This window comes from Pteropus alecto, unplaced genomic scaffold (assembly GCF_000325575.1).
Source record: "Pteropus alecto unplaced genomic scaffold, ASM32557v1 scaffold22, whole genome shotgun sequence".
Classification (NCBI taxonomy): Eukaryota; Metazoa; Chordata; class Mammalia; order Chiroptera; family Pteropodidae; genus Pteropus; species Pteropus alecto.
This window is the reverse complement of record NW_006434839.1, coordinates 185303-207963: the sequence shown is the minus strand read 5'-3', so window position 1 is coordinate 207963 and position 22661 is coordinate 185303. Positions and strand designations below refer to the sequence as shown.

General features: G+C 44.1%; 2 protein-coding genes across 15 annotated transcripts in view; one reads left to right on the top strand and one right to left on the bottom strand.

Annotated features, from left to right (window-relative positions):
• The window catches only part of LOC102894895 (olfactory receptor 2A14), a 311951-nt gene that overhangs the window by 105425 nt on the left and 183865 nt on the right, over positions 1-22661 (top strand). Inside the window, exon 1 of one of the 12 annotated variants that reach the window (XM_025045868.1) lies at positions 17096-19557. The exons of the other annotated variants lie outside the window; for them this stretch is intronic. The gene's annotated coding sequence lies outside the window, so the exon portion shown is untranslated. Of the gene's footprint in view, positions 1-17095; positions 19558-22661 lie in introns of those variants that run through there. 12 annotated transcript variants of the gene reach the window in all.
• LOC102893405 (TRPM8 channel-associated factor 1) overlaps positions 6501-22661 on the bottom strand; it is a 45964-nt gene continuing 29803 nt past the window's right edge. For 2 of the 3 annotated variants that reach the window (XM_006910448.3, XM_006910449.3), the window contains exons 3-9: positions 16095-17089; positions 15722-15819; positions 14429-14642; positions 13888-14127; positions 12737-13074; positions 10978-11228; positions 6501-8406 (exon numbers count right to left, since the gene is read on the bottom strand). In XM_006910448.3, the coding sequence (XP_006910510.1) occupies positions 8397-8406; positions 10978-11228; positions 12737-13074; positions 13888-14127; positions 14429-14642; positions 15722-15819; positions 16095-17089 (2146 nt within the window). In that variant the 3' untranslated portion in view covers positions 6501-8396. Of the gene's footprint in view, positions 8407-10951; positions 11229-12736; positions 13075-13887; positions 14128-14428; positions 14643-15721; positions 15820-16094; positions 17090-22661 lie in introns of all 3 variants that reach the window. The other variant, XM_006910450.3, reaches the window with a different exon arrangement.

Genomic DNA, 22661 nt, shown 5'->3' with positions numbered 1-22661 from the left:
CTGCCCCCTGGTGGTCAGCGCCGGCCATGCACCTCGTGCTGGGGAGATGCTCCCTAGTCCAGAAAACTCGGCCAAGAGACTGGGGCCTGAGAGATGACAGAAATGCCCAGTGATATTCCCGCTGGAAAGAAAGTATGCCTGTCACATCACCAAGCAGACACGTTCATGCATGGCTGCGGAACCTACAGCTGCTGCTTGAATTTATATCTAGGAGGGATGGGAAGGTGAAAATCACGAGGGAAGAGTAATAGGAGATTGGCTGCGAATCTGATTTTGCTCAGCTTTGCAACGCAGATAGACTATTTTTACTTTGGTTGAGTTTTGTTTTGTTTTTAGGGGGAGAGAGAGGATACAGGAAGGGGAAGGGAGATGAGCGTTATGGAGACTGTGGCTTTAGATCCCTTATTTTTCTAAAGCCCCTCGTTGGGGCCGCCACTGATTATGCATGTAAACCATCGCACTGGTTATAAAGTCATTAGATGTACCTAATTTTTAAAAATAAGGTTCATGACTGGCTCTGCATGGATATTATTTAAAAGTTGCAGTTATTCCCTCAAACAGCCTCACTGAATTCTAGAACAGTAGCTGACTCAAGTCATGTTCTCTCTTCTGTCTGGGGCCTTGTCAAGGCCAGTCCCTTCACCAGATCTGGAGCCCTTTCTCTTTATAAAACAGGTGACATCTCCTCCAGGGTCTTGCTGTCCAGTTCTCTCTCCTTTTTGTGCTTTTGTTTGTTTGTTTGTTTGTTTGTTTGTTTATTTAATCTCCTCCTGTTATTTTTCCTGGACTGAAATATACGTTGGTTAAACTCTATTCCTTGCCTCTCTGTAGACAGCATGCCATTTCTTCCCTGTCGTTCATTTTTTCAGATCTCAGCAATGCAGCTTCTGCTTGGACCACTTCATTTCTTTCCAAGGTCACCAGCAGACTCCTTCCCGCACGTACTTGGCTGATTCTTCCTTTTCGCTTTTTCCTCTTAAACTAACATAATGCTGTATGATTACTGTGTTTATCTTTGAAACATCACCAAAATATACTTTTAGTATTTTAAAGCAGTTTTATTTTATTTTATTTTTGTTTATTTATTTATTTTTTTTTGGAGAGTGGGGCAACCAGGAATGAAATGCTGATTCTTATTGTAATACATTGTGAAATGCTTCTTGTTATGGGCCAAATTGTGTCCCCCTCCTCAAATTCATATGTCGAAGTCTCTCAGTACTTTAGAATGTAATTGCATTTGGACAGAAGGTCTTTAAAGAGGTGATTAAATGAAAATGAGCCTGATGAGGTGGGCCCTAAATACAATATGACTGGAGTCCCTGTTAGAAAAGGAGCCACTGGGGATGCCCACACAAAGAGGAAAAACCATGAGGACGGAGCAAGAAGGTGACTGTCAGCAAGCTCAGGAGAGAGGCCTTAGGGAAACCAAATTCCCCTGGCAGCTTGACTTCCAGCCTCCAGAACTGTGAGAAAATAAGTTTCTATTATTTAAGACAAAGACGATTCAAAATTACCTAATCAATAATTTAACCATTAACTTGTTGGTAGTTTGAACTTTCCATTTTTGTCAAATAGAGGAAAATCCTTTCAGAAATTTTCACCAAGCCAAATGCAGAAGTTACTTGATACACATGCTTTCCAGTTATGGGCTGGTGTTAAGAGTCATTGGCCTTCTTCTTCAACTATTTTTAGTTGTGAGTTAAACTTATGTGCCCCAATATGTTCTTTCCCTGAAGGGCCTCAAGAATCTGGAAAGGATTAGCTATACTCTAATTTAGGAATAGAGATGGATGGATCCACCTGTGTGCATTTACTGGCAGGAGTCACTGGGGAGGTTGACTAAGTCACTATTTAAGATGATCCATAACAGGTGTCTACAGCTGTTTTAAGAATAAGTACTGTGGTGGCCATGAAAATGGTCTGCTCAGGTCTCCAAGGGCAGCGAGTGGGTATGTAATTGACAGATGGCCCCAGCTGCTGGCACTGGAATCCTTGGGGCCAAGGCCATGGCTTCTCCTGGTCAGTGATTAAGTGTGACGGGGATACTAAGGAAGGCCCACTCCTGGGAGACGTGGGGCTCTTCTGAAGGGTGACTTCGGCTGAAGGACTCCCCACTGGCCTTGACAAAGCTCTGTGAGACCTGCACTGCAGTGTGTCAGCCTTTCTTTCCTGTGCTCTCTCCTTCACATCCATCGCAGTCTTATGGCTCTCCTAACACACCTGATCTCATCTCGGCTTCTGCCTCTTGAAGGACCAGGCTAACACGAGTACTGCTATAATTATATCTCCTAACATTAGAACGCTCAAGTGCATGTATTCAAATTGTGTTGCAGTGGAAGTAAAGAACAGAGCCATTAACTCGAGTTTATAAGACTCACCCACTGCATTTTCGCCCTCTAGTACACGTATGATAACCTTTATTCAAAGTATAGCATGGTTCATCTCTAAGTGTGAGTTCCCGCCTGCCTGTTTATTTAAAGCAATGAAGCTAAAGTTTGCTGCTTCTCTTGACCGTTGGCCAGCCCTAATTCAGTTATAGAAGCTTTCATGGTCTCCTTTGGTGTATTTGCAAAATTAACCAGGGCCTTTGTTTTCTTTTGGGATCATAAGGATGTAGAACATATGTGGTAGGAGCCAGTAATATTCCAATCACAGAGGATGCCTTGGAACATATCACTGCCACTCCAGAGATATCCATGCTGGAGCTCTCTTCCTCCAACAGGGAGCAAGGGAGGGGTCTTCTTACATTCTTAAACCCCTCCCATCCCCAGGTTAGACATGAAGTTTGATTTTGTACTGAAGACTTCAGTTTCCTAGAAGCCAGTAAAACTGACTTCACCCAGGGCTGAAAGCAGATGTTTTTCCTCTGGCTCTGAGAATATCAGACCTATTGGGTAGGCACACAACAGATCTAGTTTCCTGTAATTGCACCCACACCAGTGTGGTTTATACATCTTCATGCACAGATCCACAAGGGTTGCAGATACCAAAGCCAGAGGGGCTAGTGTGGGGGTTGGGAGACATGGAAGGTCATATCTACAACAAAATTCCCACAAAGAACGTGTCAAAGTTCCTAGTCTTCTGGCACCAGCAATATTATCTTTTTTTTTTTCTGCAAACGTAAACGGTTCTTTCCAAATTGATTTATTCCAAAGTTTCTGTGACATTAAGGTCTTCCTTCTCAAGACTTAACATTGTGTATTGAGAATTGTGATCCAAAGTGTCTTTTAATTTTAACCGAGGTTAAATGAACATCATTCAGCTTGGGAGTGGAGAGAGGATATGGAATGAGAAGCCAAGACTGACTGAATCTAAGTTCCCCACTACTCTCTACACATTTGTTCTGATGGACATCGATACATAAGACTAAAACTTCCAGCGCTATAAAAATTTATTCAGTTGTTTCCAGATCAGTTCTCTCCATATGAATTTGGAAGCAAATTCATATGGATCCATCAGGCCATTGATGGGGGCCCAGAATTTAGTTTATGGAGTTATGTCTCCATTCAATACCTTTGGCAGAGGCTATAGCATCCACTGAGATGAGCTCCTCTCTCTTCTTAGTCACAGAGAAATTTCAGAGGAGAGAAGCTGCAAAATTTACTGGGAAGCGTGCCTTGACGTCTGAGGACAGATTACAAAGTCATGCGTTTCCTTTAGATCAACAGCTCCTATCATAATGTCAAGGTCAGACGTCTGTGATCCAGACTTATATCTGAGAAAGTAGCTATCGACCATTATAGGATGAAACTCATGTCTGTCTTGCTGTTCTCAATATGTCGAGCATAATTTTACCTCTTTTTGCCTTAAATTATCTACATCGTTCGTTCCATCATTTCTTTCAAGAATCTGCTCAAATGTCACCTTATCAGAGGAGCTTTCTTGGGCCCATTGTGCATTCTCTTACCCATGTCCTTGCTTACTCTTATATTCCTTTATAGTGCTTTTTATACCTGATATGTTTATTTGTTCATTTTTATGTTCAAACTGAAAAGCACTTAGAAGGGCAGGTTTCTTATCTTGTATTTCTAGACCCCATAATAGTAACTAGCATTGCCATACGTGTTTAATAAGTGTTTGTTGAACAAATTTTTAGGTGGCCAGACAGCAAGAACAAAAGGAGAAAGTCCATGTAAAAAAAAAAAAAAAAAAAGCTGGAGTTGCCTTTCCCATCCTTATTTACTTTGATGGAGGAAGAGGAAGGAGTTTATGGTCTTTTTCCAGGTCTTTGGCCTCTGTTTAAAGCACAGACACTTCACAGATAACAGGGCTAGGCATAGGTATAGCCTGCAATGTATACCTGGGTCTTGGACTACAGGTTGTGCTGAGAAAGGCGGGGCGAGGGGTTCTTCTGTGTCTTTGGGGCCTTTTGTGGACGCTTTGACTGGTTTTTATATTGTACATGTGATCATTTTGCCTTTCTTCCTATCCTTTCAGTACTGTCTCAGGTCTCAAATTACACCAAATAATTCTGGCAATCTGCGAAAGCGAATTTTGTGTCAAACTTTAGGTAGTCCGTGCAAAGAAATTTTTGGTACCTACGTGTACATGTTTCGTAAATAATTATGTGAGTTCCTATGTAGTGCGGATGAACAGAAGTAACTTCTTAATGGCTCTCAGGCGCACATATTTGTATTAACATAATCCTTGGCTCCTGACAGTCATCAGTGAATGGCTTGTTTTTAATTTACTTTTATTTATTCTATTTCTTTCTCCTATAATGAGCACCTATGAAATCAACTACCCAACATGAGACTAGAACATTGGCAGTTAACTTCAACTGCCCAAGCTTTCCTATCAAATAAATGCTTCTTTAAAAACAAACACAAAAAACCAAACATTTAAATGCACAGGTATCCAAATGCATAAGTAGCATTTCTACAGCTCTCTTGGATTAGCTATGGAATTGTCTATGTGTTTGTATATAGTTAGAAGATCTCTGAAAAGTTGAGGCTCACCTCCTACCCACTTCTCTACCAAACTTAAAGACTGACTCCGGTGACATGAGTCAAAGAAAGAAAGTCATTTCAAAGCGGAAGTCGAGTAGGGTCCAAAATCTTGGAATAAAGCGCATAGGAGTGAAGCAGTCTTGAAAGAAGGGTGTTATTTTTGTCAGCAAAAACAGTCATCACGTAAGGCCATACCTGGTTTGCTATCGGCCTAAGTGCATACGTTCGGTGAGGTTGTGACAATGGGTGGGGACGTTGATTTAGGGATGAGGTATGTCGGAGATTAATCTTATGAAGAGGAGATAGGAAGCATTTCCAATAAAGGCAGCTGCTGAAGACTGGCTGGAAGGCCAGTACGCATTAGAGAGCCCCAGCTGGCCTTGGGAACTAGATAAAGAAGGAAAAAAAAATAGCTGAAAACAGATTATGATCGCAGGCAAAGTGGCAAAGGAGACTAGCAGATGGATAAAAGTCCTCCAACACCACCTGGTCTCATATAAGACTAAAACGTATGAAAATTGTCAAATGAATGGGAGTGCAAGAAAGCTTGCAGCCCCGTATGGTCTTGAAATACTTCCTGGAATAGGGGAATATATGTGCCTTCTTGGGAAAGAACACTAGCTGGCAGTCTTCATGCAATACCCTGTTGTACATTTACTCAACAAATGTTGAAAACTTGCTAGACAATAAGCCCTGTCACCAGACATATGGCGAGATAAGGGGCAGGCTTTGTTTTCTGTGAAACACCTGCAGAAACAGGGCAAAGTGTGTTTGAATAGTTGGAGGATATTAGGTGTGGCTAGAACTAGAGAGTGTTGGGGAGTTAGGATAAGCCTGGACACACTGGGTGGATACAAACACTTGAGGGCATTTTAAACCATTTTAAGGGTTTTGGTTGGACTGTATCTTAGTCAGTAAGAAGCCACTGAAAGATTTTTATTTGAGTTTATTAAAAATTTTTTCAAAGTAATACATGCACAAGGTAAAAAATTAAATAGTACAGAAGAACTTAAAATGAAAAACACAGATCCCCAACCTACCTTTTTAACTAGCCCCATTCCCTAGAAGCAATGCATTTAACAATTTCTATTTTTAGATCTCCTGTTATCTAAACTTCCTAATATTAAATAATATGTTTGAACAATAATTTCTTGGCTTATTAACTTTACACAATCTTTGATAATACCCCATTACAAAAGATAAGGATTTAACGTACACTACCCCCACCTTTCCTTTGTCTATCCTTTCCCAAATTTTTGATGTCATTTTTAACCCTTCTGTTCATTTAATTTATAGCTTTGAACAGTGTACTGATCCTCTAGCTCTTGTTCCATTAACTGCAGACTTTCTTCACCCCCACTTTGATGATATAAGCAGTCCTCCTCTTCCTCTCCCCTCTCTTCCTACAGCTAGCTCTCAGCCTCTTTCTGCTCTCTTTTTCCTTGTCAGGATTAATTACTTTCAACTTCATTTCTAAATAAAAAAATTAAGCCTTTTGTGTTTTGCCTATAGGCTGATCAGAACACCGTATGCCAATAAACAGCATCTGCATTATTTTGGCTACGTAAATATTGTTTATTGAGAGCCACATAGAAGCTAGGACGTTTTCTTCTGTACACAGCTAATGTCATGACTGTGCCACGTGCAGTGTACCTACCGCCAATGTCAAATGGGGTCTTCTTACATCACATGAGTATTTTTTGTTGTTGTTTCATAATTGGGTGTGAATTTCTTGACATGTTTTTGTTTTCTTTTATATTGACTACAGGATCTATGTTCTCCATGTTCTCAAACATCCCGGCGTCTCAATGATACGATCTATGGCACAGAATGCATATTCTTCCTAGAGACCCAGAGACTGTGCGCTCTCATCTGAAATGGGTCTGCTGGATAAAACTCTCTCTCTGGAGTGAGACATACTACTGGATAAGTGTCACTCTGAAGTGACGCATCCTGGGCAAGGTTCATCATTTTCTAAATTCTGCTTCTTCTTTCCTGGTTTTCACCCTCATTTTGCTGGAGAACTTCTTCAAGGTGCTTTCTCAGTAAGGGTGCAAAGGAGGTAGACTTTCTGAAAACTTACATGTCAGAAAATGTCTTTATTTTGGCTTGACCCTTGACAGTTTGGCTTGCTATGGAATCCTGGATAGAAAATTTGTAAGATATTTGAAGACACTGCTCCATTGGCTTCTAGCTTTCAGTGTTGCTGATGAAAAATCTGCTGCCGGTCTATTTCTTATCTCTTTTTAGTTAAATACGATGACCTAATTTTATTTTCTCTCTGGGCACTTTCAATGTCTTCTATCTTTAACATTCCAAAAATTCACAAGATTGTATCTCAAAATGTAGGTTTTATTGAGGCCCCCCTCATTCTGGAGACTTAGATCTTTCTGTTCATTTTTCTTTTCTTAACCTATATTTTGTTTTCTCTTCCAGAAACTTCTAATGGTTAGATATTGATTGTCTATGTCTCTTTCCTTTCTTCCTATTTTCTTCTATTTCTTTTTGCTCTATACCTAGGGAAATTCTCTCAACTTTATTTTCTAGCATGTTTACTGAATTTTTTGGCAGTCTTATTTCATTTTCAAAGGCTCTTTTTATTCTCAGAGTTTTCCCTCTGGTTTTCATCTTACAAATACACCTCAGCTCTCTCTGAAGATATAGCTAGATTTTTAAGTTATTTATTTTTTTTCCATTTTAACTTTGTTTCTTCCAGAATTTGTTGTGTTTTTCAAATCTCCTAATTCTAATTGGTAATTTTTTCTTACACGTTTCTCCTCTGGTATTTCCTCTCACCTGCCCACCCCCGTCATGCCCAACGTCTGGGAGTTTCTAGCTGACCATTGCATTTAAGAATCACTATAACTGCTGACTTTTACCGGAGTTGGTGTGGGTTTCCTCTGTCATCCTATGGCTCAATCTGATTTTCCACGAAGCCTCTTCAGTGACTGAAAGCACTTGGTTACTTGAGTGGGGGGTGGGTCTCGACCGTCGGTAGAGAATTGGCTGACAGGTTGGGGGATCACTTATTTCCACGAAAAGAGAAACTTTATTTTGGCGCACCAACTCCTACCTCTCCTCAGGTAGTTTGTTCAGTTCCTTTATATAAACGACAACGACGATGACAACGACGACAACGACAAACAGTAACAACAGATTTTTCACTGGTACCAAGAGCTGGCTGCCTGTGTTCGGTGCACAAGAATGGGATGGGGCTCAATTTTACAACTGGCATGGACAGACTTTTTAGGTGCCCAAGTCTCTCGGGGGTTGGGTCGTTCAGATCAGCTTATACTCTGTCTGAAGGGTACCTTCACTCTCTCATTCTTTTTCATGCTCCACCAACTTTCTCTCTTCCAGAAATGTGTTGAGGTCCTCTTCGTTTATAACCGAATGCCTTCCGTTTTCTTTGTCGAGAGGTTTCTTTTGAATTTCTTGACTTCCGTTTCAGTGGGGCCTGGGGAGGGAGGGAATGCAAACTTACACGTTCAGTACATCATCTTAAAGTCCAAGTCCCACTGGAAGCTTATTTAGATAGGTGGGGTGACATAGATAACTTTATATTTTTAAAATATCCCGGGGGCCGTACTGCTGAAATGGATTCAAGAGGGAGGACATGGATATAAATATTATTCTAGATGACCGAGGATCTAATTTCCTTTCTGAGAACATGCAGCGTCTGGGGCTTCTGGGAGTCAGGCACTGTACCAAAATAACCCAATAATTCAAAATCCAATAAGCTAGTAGGATGCTTTCACGGTGCCCTGGAGGGAATGACTGAAACCTGAATAACCGGGAACCCACAAGCACTTTGGGAGCCTACCTCAAATTCTTCCTTTGAACTGGAATTTAGGATAGACAAAGGGACTTTTTGTTGAGATAAAAATAGATGAAGGGTAAGTATAAGCAGCCAAACTGCTGGCAAGTAGGGACATAAAGGCCCTTTTGTTTGCTGGTTGGTTTCTTCATTTACTCATGGATTTGGTTATTTCAGGCACTGGAGTTACTAACACCCGTGCTGTAATCAGAATGTCAGGTTCAAATCCCAGGTCTACCACTTGTTAGCAATGTAGCCTTAGGCACTTTACTTGATTGCCATAAAATTCAGTTCACTCATTCCTAAAAAGGGATCCATAAGTTTCCATTTCATAAAATTATTGTGAAGATTAAGTGAAACAATCTATATAAAGGAACCAGTACAATACTTGGCATATACTCAACACCTCATTAAATGACAGCAATTATTTTAAATGTTGAAAAATATTCAACATCTATGTTTAAATCACCTAGGTGATAGATAGTTGTGAAATAAGGGAACATAATTTTATGATTGAAAAATGACATGATAAAGGAATCCAAAGAAAAATATTATCTAGGTCAAATCTTATTGTCTATGAATCCGCCCAATATCCAACAAAGCAAATAAAAGTGTATTAAAAGGACTAAATAAAAAGAAGTGAGCTAAAGGAAAACTGCTTGAATATACACAACATGAATCCTACAGCCCCACCTCTAGCTGAAGCTACAATGTAGTGGGAGGTTCTGATTATGATTAGAAGACAATTTAAGAAAATCTTTGAATGTGTTGTAATTAAATGAAATTTGATTCAGCTATACCTACCTATCTTGTTCCAAAGTAAAGGTTTCTGTATGTGTGCGGACTTTAACTGCCCAACTGGTAAGTCAGTCTTGATAGTGATAGAAACCTGTGTTTCTGTGGAAATGTAAACACCATCACTGAGCTGGATGCCCACTGTTTGCTAAAGACAAGCACGCTCATGGAATTATTCTGGTTTTTCAAGCGTCTTCTACTCTTACTTAAAGAAGGAATTTTACCTGAAGAATGGAATGAATAAAGAGACCAGACCCTAAGTAGCTTTTAACACCCTGTGAGTTTCAAGTTCTTCCTTTAGATCATAAAGCAATGTACCAGAACCCTTTCAGAGGCTGGTATGTGATGTGTAGGATGGCACAAGATTAATTACACTGCATCTGTAAAAGCCATCTAAAAGTGAAGTCTAGTTGTAAAATGAAGTTGTGTTAATTAAATAATGACAGCTGACATTTTCTCAGTATCCAACTGCCAGGTACTGTTCTGAATACTTTCAGAGGCACTAAAATTTAATCCTCACGATAATCCCAAGAAATAGATCCCATTTTACAGATGAGGAAATCGAGTCACAGAGAGGTTGAGGAACTTGCCCAGAGTCACACAAGAAACGAGTGAAAGAACCAGGATTTGGATGTGGGGAGTCAACTGTGACAAATGACGACCTTAACCTCGAGGTTATGGGAAGGAGTCAGCTCACTATTCTGTGGACCAGCATAAAATAAAGTGGTCCCCTGGACAGCATGTGCTGTATTCATGAAGCTCTTCAAGATTATCGAACTGAGTCCTCACAACCCCCTTGTGGGTTTTTGTCCTCATCTCTCACACAAAGAAATGGGAACACAGAGATAAAATAACTTTCCCAAGAGCTTACCCTAGCTATGGGCTCTTTCTATTTCACCAGATTGCTTTTCAAGCTCTTTGAAAACTACCCAAGACACAAAGTATGTGAGTCATTAGGGAGCTGTCTGGTTATCATGGTAAACTTGTGTTTCAGCTGGGTGCTATGGTCAGAGTTTTTAGAATAACTTATCGAAAATAAAAGCCCAGAGTCCACAGGATGTCAGAATGAGAACCACCCTCTATGGGTGATGGCCCGTGACGGTGAACTGAGGCTGGCACAGACACAGGGGCCAAATCTCTCACAACTGGGCCACATAGGGTCAGGAGGGAAAATGATAGCTGAGAGCAGAAGAATAAAACTCATCGACAGAAGGCCTTGCTGATTACGCTTCTGATTATGCTGATTTGCTGTGTTCTGAACCCACTCCCTAGAAACAGGACTAGGCAATTAGATTAGGGCCAGTGAGCTGAGAGGACAAGGCTAGGGCCCTAAGAGACAGAGGCCGAGGAGTGAATCCCCATCTCTGCCTACCTCCCCAAACCTCTCTACCTGCCACCTCGCTGGGCACTCCTTACATCTGTGTGAGGAGGTATAATTTCATAATATTTTCCTTCCATTCGGGCAGATAGGCAAGGCTGGTTGCCACTTCCTTCTGGATCGGCCAGGCCCAGGCCTCAAAGAAGGGAGCCAGATTCTTCTGCACTTGGTGGGAGAACATCTTCACCCACAGATTCATCTTGTCAACGTTGTCTGTGGGCAAGTTGGTCTGGTTCCGATACTCGGTGAAGAGGCGGATGAATGGCTCCCAACCAAAGGCCTCCTGCAGCTGGAAAGAGAAAGAAGCGACGGGATGGGACAGCTGGTCGACAAGACCAGCCCTCTAAGAAATGAACTTAATGCGCTTCGCCCCTTAAAGGCTAGTTTCGTGTCTATCACTGAGACCCCGTCTCCTGTCTCGCCTGTGGGCCTCAGGCCCTACTCTCTCATATTCTAATCTGAAGAAGGGCCTCGGAGCTAGCCCAGCGCTTAGCACAAAGCAGACGCTCGATGAGCGGTGGCTGTGGTAATAATATCTATAATGATTATCATTTCATTTATCGCCAATATCTTCATATGATTATTATCATATAATGATCATTATCAGTATTTATCATCATCATGAAAATGGTGATAGGATATTACATAGGACTTAACGCGGGCTGAAGTGAATAAATTCTCATGTCTTTCACAGTTGCAAAGTTAAACTCCAATACGTGGGGAACACCCGGCCCTATCCTGACACAATCCTCGTTACTCATAGGTCTGTGTTAATTTGCAAGGCTACTGAAATGGCCTTTAAGGGGAAAAAAGTGAGTCTGGTAGAAACAGAAGACTATATATATAGTCTAAGTAGCTAGAATTAAGAGTAAGTGTAATTTTAGAAAAAGGCGGCTGTCCTGAGGCCACTGGAAATAGCGTGTGTGAAGCTGGGTTACAGAGCGTTAGAGTTCAAAGGGGCATTAACAGTTCCCTAGACGACCTCGACTTTGTTTCACAGAGGAGGAACTGCTGTCTCTGGGGTGAAGTGGCCCCAAAGACAAGTCTAAGTCGAGTCTCCTGGCAGTTTCGTTGTCATTCTCGTGGCAGTGGGGATGAACCAAGAGGAACCGAGGCAGGTGAGAGGACCAGAATAGAGTGTGCCTGGCCCGTGACTGAGATCCAGAATCCTGGATGATGAAACTCCGCAGTGAGCTGGGAACTGACTGGGGACTCGGGGGCGGGGCCTGGGGTGCCGAACAACAGTTCAAGGCAAAGGCACATCCAGGCCCATGAGGAATCTTGGATTGCCTATAAGGTGGAAACTGGGGCCCAGCCGAGTCTTAATGAGAAGATGGTACACTCATCGAAGGAAAAAAAGTAGGCCCTATCCCATGTGGCCGTGTTGGGGTAGAGGTTGTTTGGTTTCAGACGGCTGTTAAATAGCATAGTTTGGCCTCCACCTCAGGTGTGTCTGGGTCTAAAGCCAGTGACAGTAACTATACTCATAACGCTGCATGTGCCTCTGCCATGTTTTCACCTTTCTTGGTGCCTTCTATTCTCAGGAATCTTTTCAAACATGGGGTTGGGGGTGGGGGTGGGGTGGGGTGGCCGAAGCAATTAAGTCGCCTTAGGGTCTTGCAGAGTGATATGCTGAGATGCATCATCAAATAGGACTCTGTCAGGATGTCTGAGGCCTAGTGTGGGAGATGGGTGTAGTGAGAAGTCTCTTGGGTTACTAGAATGTCACCTAACAATGATGCTCTGGCGGTCCCCACAGGAGGGGAAAGCCCGTCACCCTCCATGCTTGCCCATTACCTGTAAGTACGTTTCCAGCGCAGTCCATGCATTCCAGTTTTTCACATTGGGACCCTTGCCCAGGTAGATTCTGACTCTCTTCTCCCGAACTGGGGGCCACAGAGCAATATTGGCACGGCTCCGAGGAATGCCCAAGACCGTCTCGTGCACATACACACACCACAGGTTGCAGGTGGCCTCGGTGGTGTGTGGCGGGAACTCCCACTCCTGCCGCTGCTGGTTGCGGCCGAGCTCGTGTACGGGGCCCCACAGCCCCTTGGTCCTGATGAGCTTCTCATTGATGAGCTCCTGCACTGACTCCAGATGGCACATGATGGGGTACCCTGCGTGCATCCAGCCTGGGAAACACAGGAGGGAGGAAGAGGGGGTTAGAGTACTCCCCACCCATCTGCAAAATCCTTCTCTGTATTGTAGCTCCCCAAATACCCAGGAGCCCTGATGACTTGCAGAACCTCAAAATGCTCAGAAGGGCAACCCAAACCCAGACCCTCTGGGGCCTGCCTCCTCACCCTCTCATTCTCTAATAATGCCTTCCCTCACTCCGACCCGAGAGCGTGGCTACAGGCGGTGATGCAGGTTACAAATTGCGGTTCATGCTACTATTCGATTTTTCTGTTTTTACGAGAGTGCCCTGTTCATGTGAACCTGTGTCATTATACTCTTCTCTCAAAATTAAGAAATCGTTGAGGGTGGTCCCCTTTCTCATTATTTAGACGTGGAATTGCCTACATTTGCATTACTTTAGAGCGGTCATCTATGTAAGCCAAGAAAACTAGGGTCTATAACAATGTCCATGGTTCTCGAAATTTTATAGGTTCCTCACCCCAGTTCTTTAGACCTCTTGGCTCACTGGTAAAACGCCATCGAAATATCCCTTTAAATGTCTTCTTCAGTGTCTACTGAAGGCGCACACACGCGTTACTTAACCATTCCATAACTGTTGGACACTTAGGTAGTTTCCAATTTTTTTTTATGGGAGGAAGTGGCTGAGTCTATGTTTTTTTAAAATCAATTTTTTCCCTTTTCATTTAAATGGCAAGGATTACACCTGATAAATTTTGCTAGAAAAACATTTTTACTCTGCTGGCTGCCCACTGCAGGCCCTCAGGGGCGGCAGCAGCACAGAGGGCTGGCTCGCCCAGGGCACCCACCTACTGAGATCTGCACGTCGGCAACAATCCTCTGAGGCAGACGCAAGGGGAAGGGCTCGGCCCCCAGCCGTGCCACAGCCTGCATCACCTCGTCCCAGAGGCGAAGCAGCGGCTCGGGATTCTCCAGGGTGCGAAGGTTTGCAGTTGGCACCGTCAGGATGATGTTGTCCGTGGCTAGCTCGCCCCAGGGACCTGGATTTTCCTGGATCCGCCTCTTCCACTCCTCCTGGGATGTCTCCCCTGGGAAGAGAGACCATGGGGCTTGAAATTCACTTTCCCAAATCCCTCATGGTAAAATATGCGACTTGAACCCCTAGAGAACACCAAGGTCGTGACCAAGCCTGTCCCCCTCTCCATCCTTCTTCTGTGAAGTCCTCGTGAACGTGGTTTAGTCTATCTCCTCGGCCCCAAGCTGAATCTAAGGAGGCTTACCTTCTTTCCCTCCACCAATAGGAATCTCTCTCTTCCTGCACCCAACAGCCCCAATGACGTCACTCCCAGCTCCTGTCCCCTCAGGGCTCACTCCGCGGCCCCCACTCACCCAGCTTGTAGTACGGAGCATGCACGGCCCCCTTCACAGTGACGGGCACGGCGCCCAGCTTGCTGCTCTGAGGCACGATGATGTAGAGGAGGCCGCCCCAGAGGCAGGTGATCGATTTCGTGGGCTTGTCCAGGCAGCACCGGTTAATCACCAGCGGGCCTCGGAACAGCTTGCTGGCCCTGGTCAGGTCATCAGTGTGGCAGCCAATCTGTACCTGGAGCAGAGAGATCCGCCCCAGAGTCACCTCGGGGCACGTGTGGGTGGAAGGGGTAAGGACCCAGAAGGTGGGGACAGGAAGGGCACTGGGCTACGACTCCAAGTAAGCTCAGCCTTCTCTGACTGTGAACCCGCGTGCTAAAAATAAACCCATAAAACTGCATCGTTCCTCAGGAGGCATGGACCCTGTCATGTGTAAATGTCCTCCTGGGGCAGTCAAACAGTTCCACCAAGGGTGACGTTGGGATGTTGAAGTAAGGGGCACCAAGTGTAACCACAGGCTAATTCTGAGGATCCTTGGATGTAACCACAGGCTAATTCTGAGGATCCCTGGATTCTGGTGCTGGGAATGGGGTGGAAGGGACCCTGCCTTCTGCTGACTCGAGAGGCATCTCAGTGGGAGGCGGTGTGACCAGCTGATGCAGTGGAGGGTTGATTCAGTTCCTCCCCGTCTCCAAGAGCCCCCTTTCTGGGCCGATGGAGTGACCCCTGTCCTCGGTGGAGTCCTGGGATTGGTGTCCCAGGTTTATGCTAAACGTTCCAGAGGGATGCAGGCACAGAATAGGCCCGAACTGTCACAGAGGCTCTCAAGGGCGACAGAGCAGGATGGCAACTTAATCTGTAACCAGGGTGTGTGTATGTGAAAGTGACAGAGCTGGAGGGGGACAGGGCAAGCAAGGGACAGTCTTTGGTGTCCCAGGAAGAAGCTGGAGTCAGAATGGCCTTGTGCTACAGTGGGAGATGTGTAGGGGATGGAAGGTGAGCGAATACCTCTGTGTGCTGGGGCGCCTTGCCTCTGGTCCCTTTCCTATTCCCGACTCTATGCCATTGGCTAATGCACAAACTTCAGAGCCAGAAGGTTTGAGTCCTGTGCTCTGAAATGTATTGGATATATACATTTCAATCAGCCAATGAGCTATTCTGTACCTTAGCTGCCTCCTCCTTAAAATGGGTGTAAAAGGACACACCCTGACTGCCGACAGGGTTGTTATGAGGGTCAAGTTAAGATGCCAACTGTGAAGGCCAGGACATTCGGGTTCCGTGTTTCGTGGGGAGATGGGGCATGCATGGCCTTACCTTCAGGTCAGCAGAGGCAGCGGCTTCAGGCAGTGAGACCTCTATAATCTGCCTTCCAGGGATGTACAGCCCAGTGCTCATCCAGCAGTATCTGGTGCCTGCCAGGAGCGCAGAAAGACAGACGTCAGTCCTCCTCCATGATCCTACCTCCGCGCGGCATGTCCGTGGCCCCTTCCTGGGCTCTGCACACCTCACCCTGTCCACGCTGCCCTGACTCGACCACTGCAAACGTTACCTACCCCCCGACCCCCGTCTCCTTGCAAGTGCATGGCTAAGAGTGGAGGGGGCTTTCTGGAGGAGATCAGGTCACTGAAGTCATCATGCCCCGGTCCCCCAGGCCCCCGATACTGAGCTCCCACCCCTCATTCCATACCTGGATTGTTGCAGTTGACCTCGACGGTGATAGGCGACTCCGAGGGGCGCAGATAGGGGCTGCTGTACATATCTTCAATTTCTGGGACTAACAGCGAGAGGTCGCTTCCGGAGTGGGCCAGCCCAGTGGCCAGGGACAGCATGGCACCCCTGCAGCAGTCATTGATGACGGGGTTCTCCCGGGTCGCTACCGGCAGCCGGTACCGGCTCAGCAGCTTCCTCAGGAGCCGATGCACAGATGTGTAGGCCGGGATCTCCTCCGCGGGGATCTGCAGGAAGGCCGCGCCATCCGGCCCCAGCTTGGCCAGCCAGCCCTTTTCCACGTTCCCTCTCTTCCTGCCCATTATCACCTGGAACTCGGCCAGGGTGGAGCGGAAGTGATAGGTCCTGATTCCTGCTTTCGGAGTACGGAAGGGCCCTGGGTTGAGGCTCTGGCTCGTGATGCTGATGCCGAAAGGGTTAAGGAGGAGGTTACCCGGGAACCGAGCCAGAGGGGACACCCCCGGGTTTTTGAAGGCCCACCACCAGGCCTGGGCTCCAACAAACAGTCCCCCGCCCTCGGCTACGAACTCCTGCAGCTCCTTGACTCCCACGTCACTCACGGGCTCAAAGCAGTACACACTCGCCTCGCTGGTCAGATGGGGCTCGATGCTGGTGTCTATGCCCCCCACCGCGAGCAGGCCGCTCAGTGTCCTCAGTTCTGTCTGCACCACGATCTTGCCTCGGCGGCCCGCGTCCAGCCAGCGCACAGCATTGAGCAGAAAGGGGCCCAGTTTACTCACGGTGAATAACACCTTGTGGCCCATCACGACCACCCGGCCCCGCCCGTAGCGGGCGGCGGCTATGACACAGCCGTGGTAGGAATCTAAGCCCAGGGGAAAGGCCAGGGCCCCGTGCACCAGCAGTTGGGACGGGAAACAATCGGAGTTGCTGATGTCCAGCTCCGAAATGCCGTGCAGGAGCTCCTCTCTGTCCTCGGAGAGGTCGTCTTCACAGCTGCAAGACACATGGGTTCTGTTAAAGAACGGGCTCGGCATGAAGCTCTTGGCATAGCCAGGCATACCCCGAGGGTCAGCTTTGCTACCATGACCGTTGAAGCTCGTACAGGGAGCTGGGAGAACAAAGCGGGCAGGTCTGCCCTCACCGCACGTCTCACCCCCTCCATGCTGCCTCGACTCAACTACTGCCAAGGGAAGACGGAGGGGCTGGGCGTGAATTCTGCTCTGCTCATTGTCCGCCTTCGAATTCTCTGAAGGAGAGCTCGAAGGACGCCTTGCTGTGTTTGCCAACACTACATGTTAAATAGTCTGGATTTAAGTATTAAAAGTGCCCTTTAGGCATTATATAAAGAACTGAGTGGGAAATTGTGTTTTCATCCTTATAAGGAATCTTGTTTATAAATTTCATGCAGCTCATTTTCTGTAGATGAGCTCAACGGACAGCTGAGTTCATGGTGAAGACTCCCTATTGTGTCAGAAGGTGAGCCCGGGAGCTGAGTGACCTCAACTCTTGCGAGACTTTCCTGCTACTTGAACCCAAGAGGATGGACTGTCTGCACCCAGCACTCCACGCATTCACTGCCTGCCCACAGCAGTGACGCATATCCACGCTGTGAGGTTTTTCTCAGCACTATCTGTTCCTGTCTGTGCTAACAGACCTCAGGACACCCCTAAGCTCAAAAAGGGAGACACAGCCCTGGATGCCCAGCGGTTAATAGGAGATAAGGCGTAGAGCGACGTCTGTAAGCGTGAGCCCCCAGAGCTGGTTATGCCACTTGAGTTAGGTAAAGCTGTGCAACCGTGTGGTCAGCAGGGAGCTGCAAGGAGACACTGAGAAATGGCGGTCAGGCAGACAGCAGCCGACTTAGCGTATCTGTTTGGCTGAGAGAACTCTAACCAACTGATGTTCCTGAAGATAAAGGGTTCATCCTACTAGATGACTCCTGCTCCCTGAGGAACTAATCATTATATTCAACGAGCTCGTCCTGCTCTGACTCCAGGTTTATCAAGCAACCTGGTGATTATGACCTTGCTTCTGATGATCATCTGCCTAAAGAAAGAAGTCATTGGCCAGGCCAACCAGAATATTCTAGTTTTGTGACATTTCTATTATTCAAGAAATATCTTGGACAGCCTAGCTTTGATTGGGTGACTCTAAAATTAAAAAGAAAAAAAAATTCATTAAAAAATTTTAGTACTTTAAAAATGTATATAAAATGAAATGGAAAATGTGTTTTAATTCTTAAAATGAGCTCTGTTTATAAATATCATGCAGATAACTGTTTTCCAAATGAAGTCAGTGAGGAAGTAGGATACTGTTTTAAATTAATATGTTGGCATCAAGGTTTATATACTATCTTATTACGACAAGATGAGTGATACAGAATGTGCAAAGTTGAAACCCAGATCCAGACATTAGTTGAGTCGCTAGCCCTTCATCTAGACAAGGACTCTAGGTGACGTCCTGCTCATGCTGAGCCAGGGGGCACCCTCAGAGACACACCTATCTGTTATTTCCAACAGCCATGGCTAATATGCAGAGGGAGATAAATAACTGATCCATCAACTGAAAAAGTTTGGATTGGACTTTTACTTCTCTTTCCCGTTTTCTTCTTAAAACAAAAGTTATTAATATACGAATAAATCCATGATAGCACTGGATTTCGAGAAGGGTACAATCGGCAAACTAGGACAGCGAGAAATATGCAGTCAATATAAATTAAATGGAATCAGATTGATCAGAAACTCATGACAACAAGAGAATCTGTAACCGCATAAATGTGAAAGAGAAGCTTAAGAAAACGAAAGGAACAAGGATTATGGTTTGTCCTGAGAAACTACACTTCAGTAACCGATAATGATCCATCTAGAATTTCACCACTACCTGACATTTAAATAAACATGAATCACCAAATATTTGATAAAAATTAACAGCATGAAAGAGTAATGCTAAACTGAACAGAGAAAACCAGCTCCTGAGAAAACGACAGTGATAAATGGAGAAGAAAGTCCTAAATAAATATTGTGCATCACTGGAGAGTTTTGAGATATCTCTCTCAGTCTCCCACAAAAAAAGCGGGGGAGGGCACGGACAGGCTGCTGTAAAAAGCTACTAATTAGAATAAAAATATAATTGCCAAACAATCTCAATTTTAATTGAGAAAATAAGTCTTGATGTAGATGAACACTGTAAAGAAGCCAACGGGAAAATTGAATTAAGTGATTCTTCCAAACAGCAATACTAAAAGACAAAAAGATAAATATTATCACAAAAAAGTTTAGAGATAATGAAGGAAAAATCAATTGAGCTAACATTTCTCAGCTATCAGACTGACAAAAGTTCAGAAATCTGGCAGCTGTTCTGTTGGATATCTGTGGGCAGACAGACATTCTCTTAATTGCTGGCGGGAATGACAAGTGGTAGAAGCCAATGTGGAGAGGCACTTGGCAATTGCTAACAAAAGTGTACGTACCTTCACTCTCTGACCTAGCAATTCCATCTCTCAAATATTACCCAAAAGGCACAGCTCCAATAAGGTGAAAACACATCGCACAGAATTAGCCATTGCAACATTACTTATAAGAGCAAAATACTGGGAATAATGTGAATGCTCATACATTAGAGATTGGTTGAGTCAACCAGGGTACATTCACACAGCAGAGTGGAATGCAGCTATGGAAAAATAATATAGGAGATTTCTAAATTTTGTCAAAGAATGATTGCCAAGATATATTAACTGAAAAAAGCAAGGTGCAAGAGAGTATTTATAGTACGCTACCTTTAATTTGGGAACAATATGTATCTGCACACATACAGGTTGCAAAAAGAAAAACGGAAGGAATAATCAAGAAACTACGTAACTGGTTACCATACAAGGGTGGGGACAGATTACAAACAGTCGGGAAGGGAATGAGATTTTTCTTACTACACTTGTTTAAGTGGTTTTGAGGCTTTAAACATGTCAACTAAAAAAATATGACTATTTTTTTTTAGAGCAGTTTAAGGTTCACAGCAAAACTGAGGGGAAGGTACAGAGATTCCCCATGTACCCTTGGCCCCCACATATGCATAGCCTCCCACACTGTCAATATCCCTGACCAGATTGGTACATTTGTTGCACTTGATGAACCTATGATAGCACATCATTACTTTAAGTCCACAGTTTACATTAGGGTTCATTCCTATTGTTGTACATTCTATGAGTTTGGACAAATGTATACAGTTATGACATATATCCATTGTTCTGGTATCATATGGAGTATTTTCACTGCCTTAAAAATCCTCTGTGCTCTGCCTAGTCATCCTCCCATCTCACCCCCAACTGATCTTTTTACTGTCTCCATAGTTTTGCTTTTTCCAGGATGTCACCTAGTTGGAATCATACACTTAACCTTGCATATTTAAGGTTCCTCCATGTCTTCTCATGGCTTGACAGTTCGTTTCTTTTCTTAGCACTGAATATTTCATTGTCTGGGTGGACCACAGTTCGCTTACCCATTCACCTACTGAAAGGCGCCTTGGCTGCTTCCATAGTTTTTCAATTATGAATAACGCTGCTATAAACATCCATGTGCAAATTTTTCTGTGGACAGAAGTTTTCAACCCCTTTGGGTAAATAGTGTGACGGCCAAATCATATGGTTGAGAGCATGTTTAGTTTTATAAAAAAATTGCCAAACTATCTTCCAAAGTGGCTATACCATTTTGCATCCCCAGCAGCAACGAATGGCAGTTCCTGGTTCTCCACATCCTCACCAGCATGTGTTGTCGGTGTTTCAGATTTTGGCCATTCTAATAGGTGTGTAGCAGTATCTCGTTGTTTTTGCATACCCTTGAGGACATATGATGTGGCGCTTCTTTCCATACGCTTATGTGCCATCTGTATGTATTCTCTGGTGAAGTGTTTTTTAAAGTCGCTGGACCATTTTTAAATCAGATTGTTTTCTTATTGTTGAGTTTTAAGAATTCTTTGTATATTCTGGATAATAATCCTTTATTACACATGTCTTTTGCAAATATTTCCCCCTAGTCTGGGTTGCTTTCTCATTCTCTAGGCACTGTCTTTTGCAGAGCAGAAGTTTTTAATTTTAATGAAGTCCAGCCTATCAATTATTTCATGTATTGTGCCTTTGGTGTTGTATCTACAAAGTCACAGCCATAGTCAAGGTCATCTAGGTTTACTCCTATGTTATCTTCTAGAAGTTTTTTTTTATAGTTTCGTGTTTTACATTTAGCTCCATCATCTATTTTGAGTTGATTTTTTGTGAAGGGTGTAAGGTCTAGGTCTAGATTCATTCTTTTGCATGTGGATGTCCAGTTATTCCAGCACTATTTGTTGAAAAGACTGCCTTTGCTCCATTTTAGTGTCTTTGCTCCTTTGTCAAAGATCAGATGACTACATGTACATGGGTCTATTTCTGGGCTTTTTCTTCTGTTCGGCGGGTCTATTTGTCTGTTCCTTCGCCAATACCACACTCGCTTGGTTACTGTAGCTTTGCAGTAATTCTTGAAGTTGGGTAGTTGTCAGTCCTCCAGCTTTGTTTTCCCTCAATATTGTGTTAAACATGCCGATTTAAAAAAATCAGCTTCACTGACATGTGATAAAATTCATCCACTTAACGTGTACGTCTTGATGAGTTTTTGCTACATTTATACACTTGTATAATTACAATAAAAATATATAACCTTTCCATAACTGTAAAAAGCTACCCTTTGCCCCATTCCAGCTCTCAGGCAACTACTGATGTGGTTGCTTTCAGTACCCATTAGATTAGCCTCTTCTAAAGTTTCATGTAAATGTAATAATAAAATATGTACTCTGGTGCTTGGTTTCTTCCACGTGGAATAGTTTTGCGAGAGGCATCCACGTCGTTGGGCCTGTCGGTTGTTCATCCTCTTTCACTGCCGTGCAGTCGGCCGCTGTGTGGATGCATCCCACTTCGTTGACCTGTCCATCTGTTCATGGTCACCTGTGTAGCTTCCAATTTGGGGCTTGCTGCCGTGAACGTTCACGTACATGTTTCTGTGTGGACGTATTTTCATTTCTTTAGGACACTCAGGGATGAAATGGCTGGGTGGTATGATAAGTGTAGGTTTAACTTTACAAGAAATTGCCAAACCATTTTCCAAAGTGGTTGTATCATTTTACATTCCCAGCAGCAACGCATGAGAGTTCCAGCTGTTCCACATTCGTGCCAACGCTTGGTTTGTGAGTCTTAATTTTAGCCATTCCGGTGGGGGTGTGGAGTAGCTAAGTGTGATTTTAATTTGCATTTCTCTGATGACGAATGATGTTGAGAATCTTTTCATGGACTTACTGGCCTTTCCTACATCATCTTCTGTGAAGTGTGTTAAAATATTTTGCCCTTTTATTTATTTTTGTACTGTGTCTGTATCTCATTGAGATGCAAGAGAGTTCTCTATGTATTCTGAATGCAAGTCTATTGTCAGATATAAGTACTGCAAACATTTTTTCCAGTGTGTGGTTTGCCTTTTTGTTTTAATACTGTATATTGAACTGCAGGAGTTATTATTATTATTTTTTTTTGATAAAGTTCGATTTATCAATC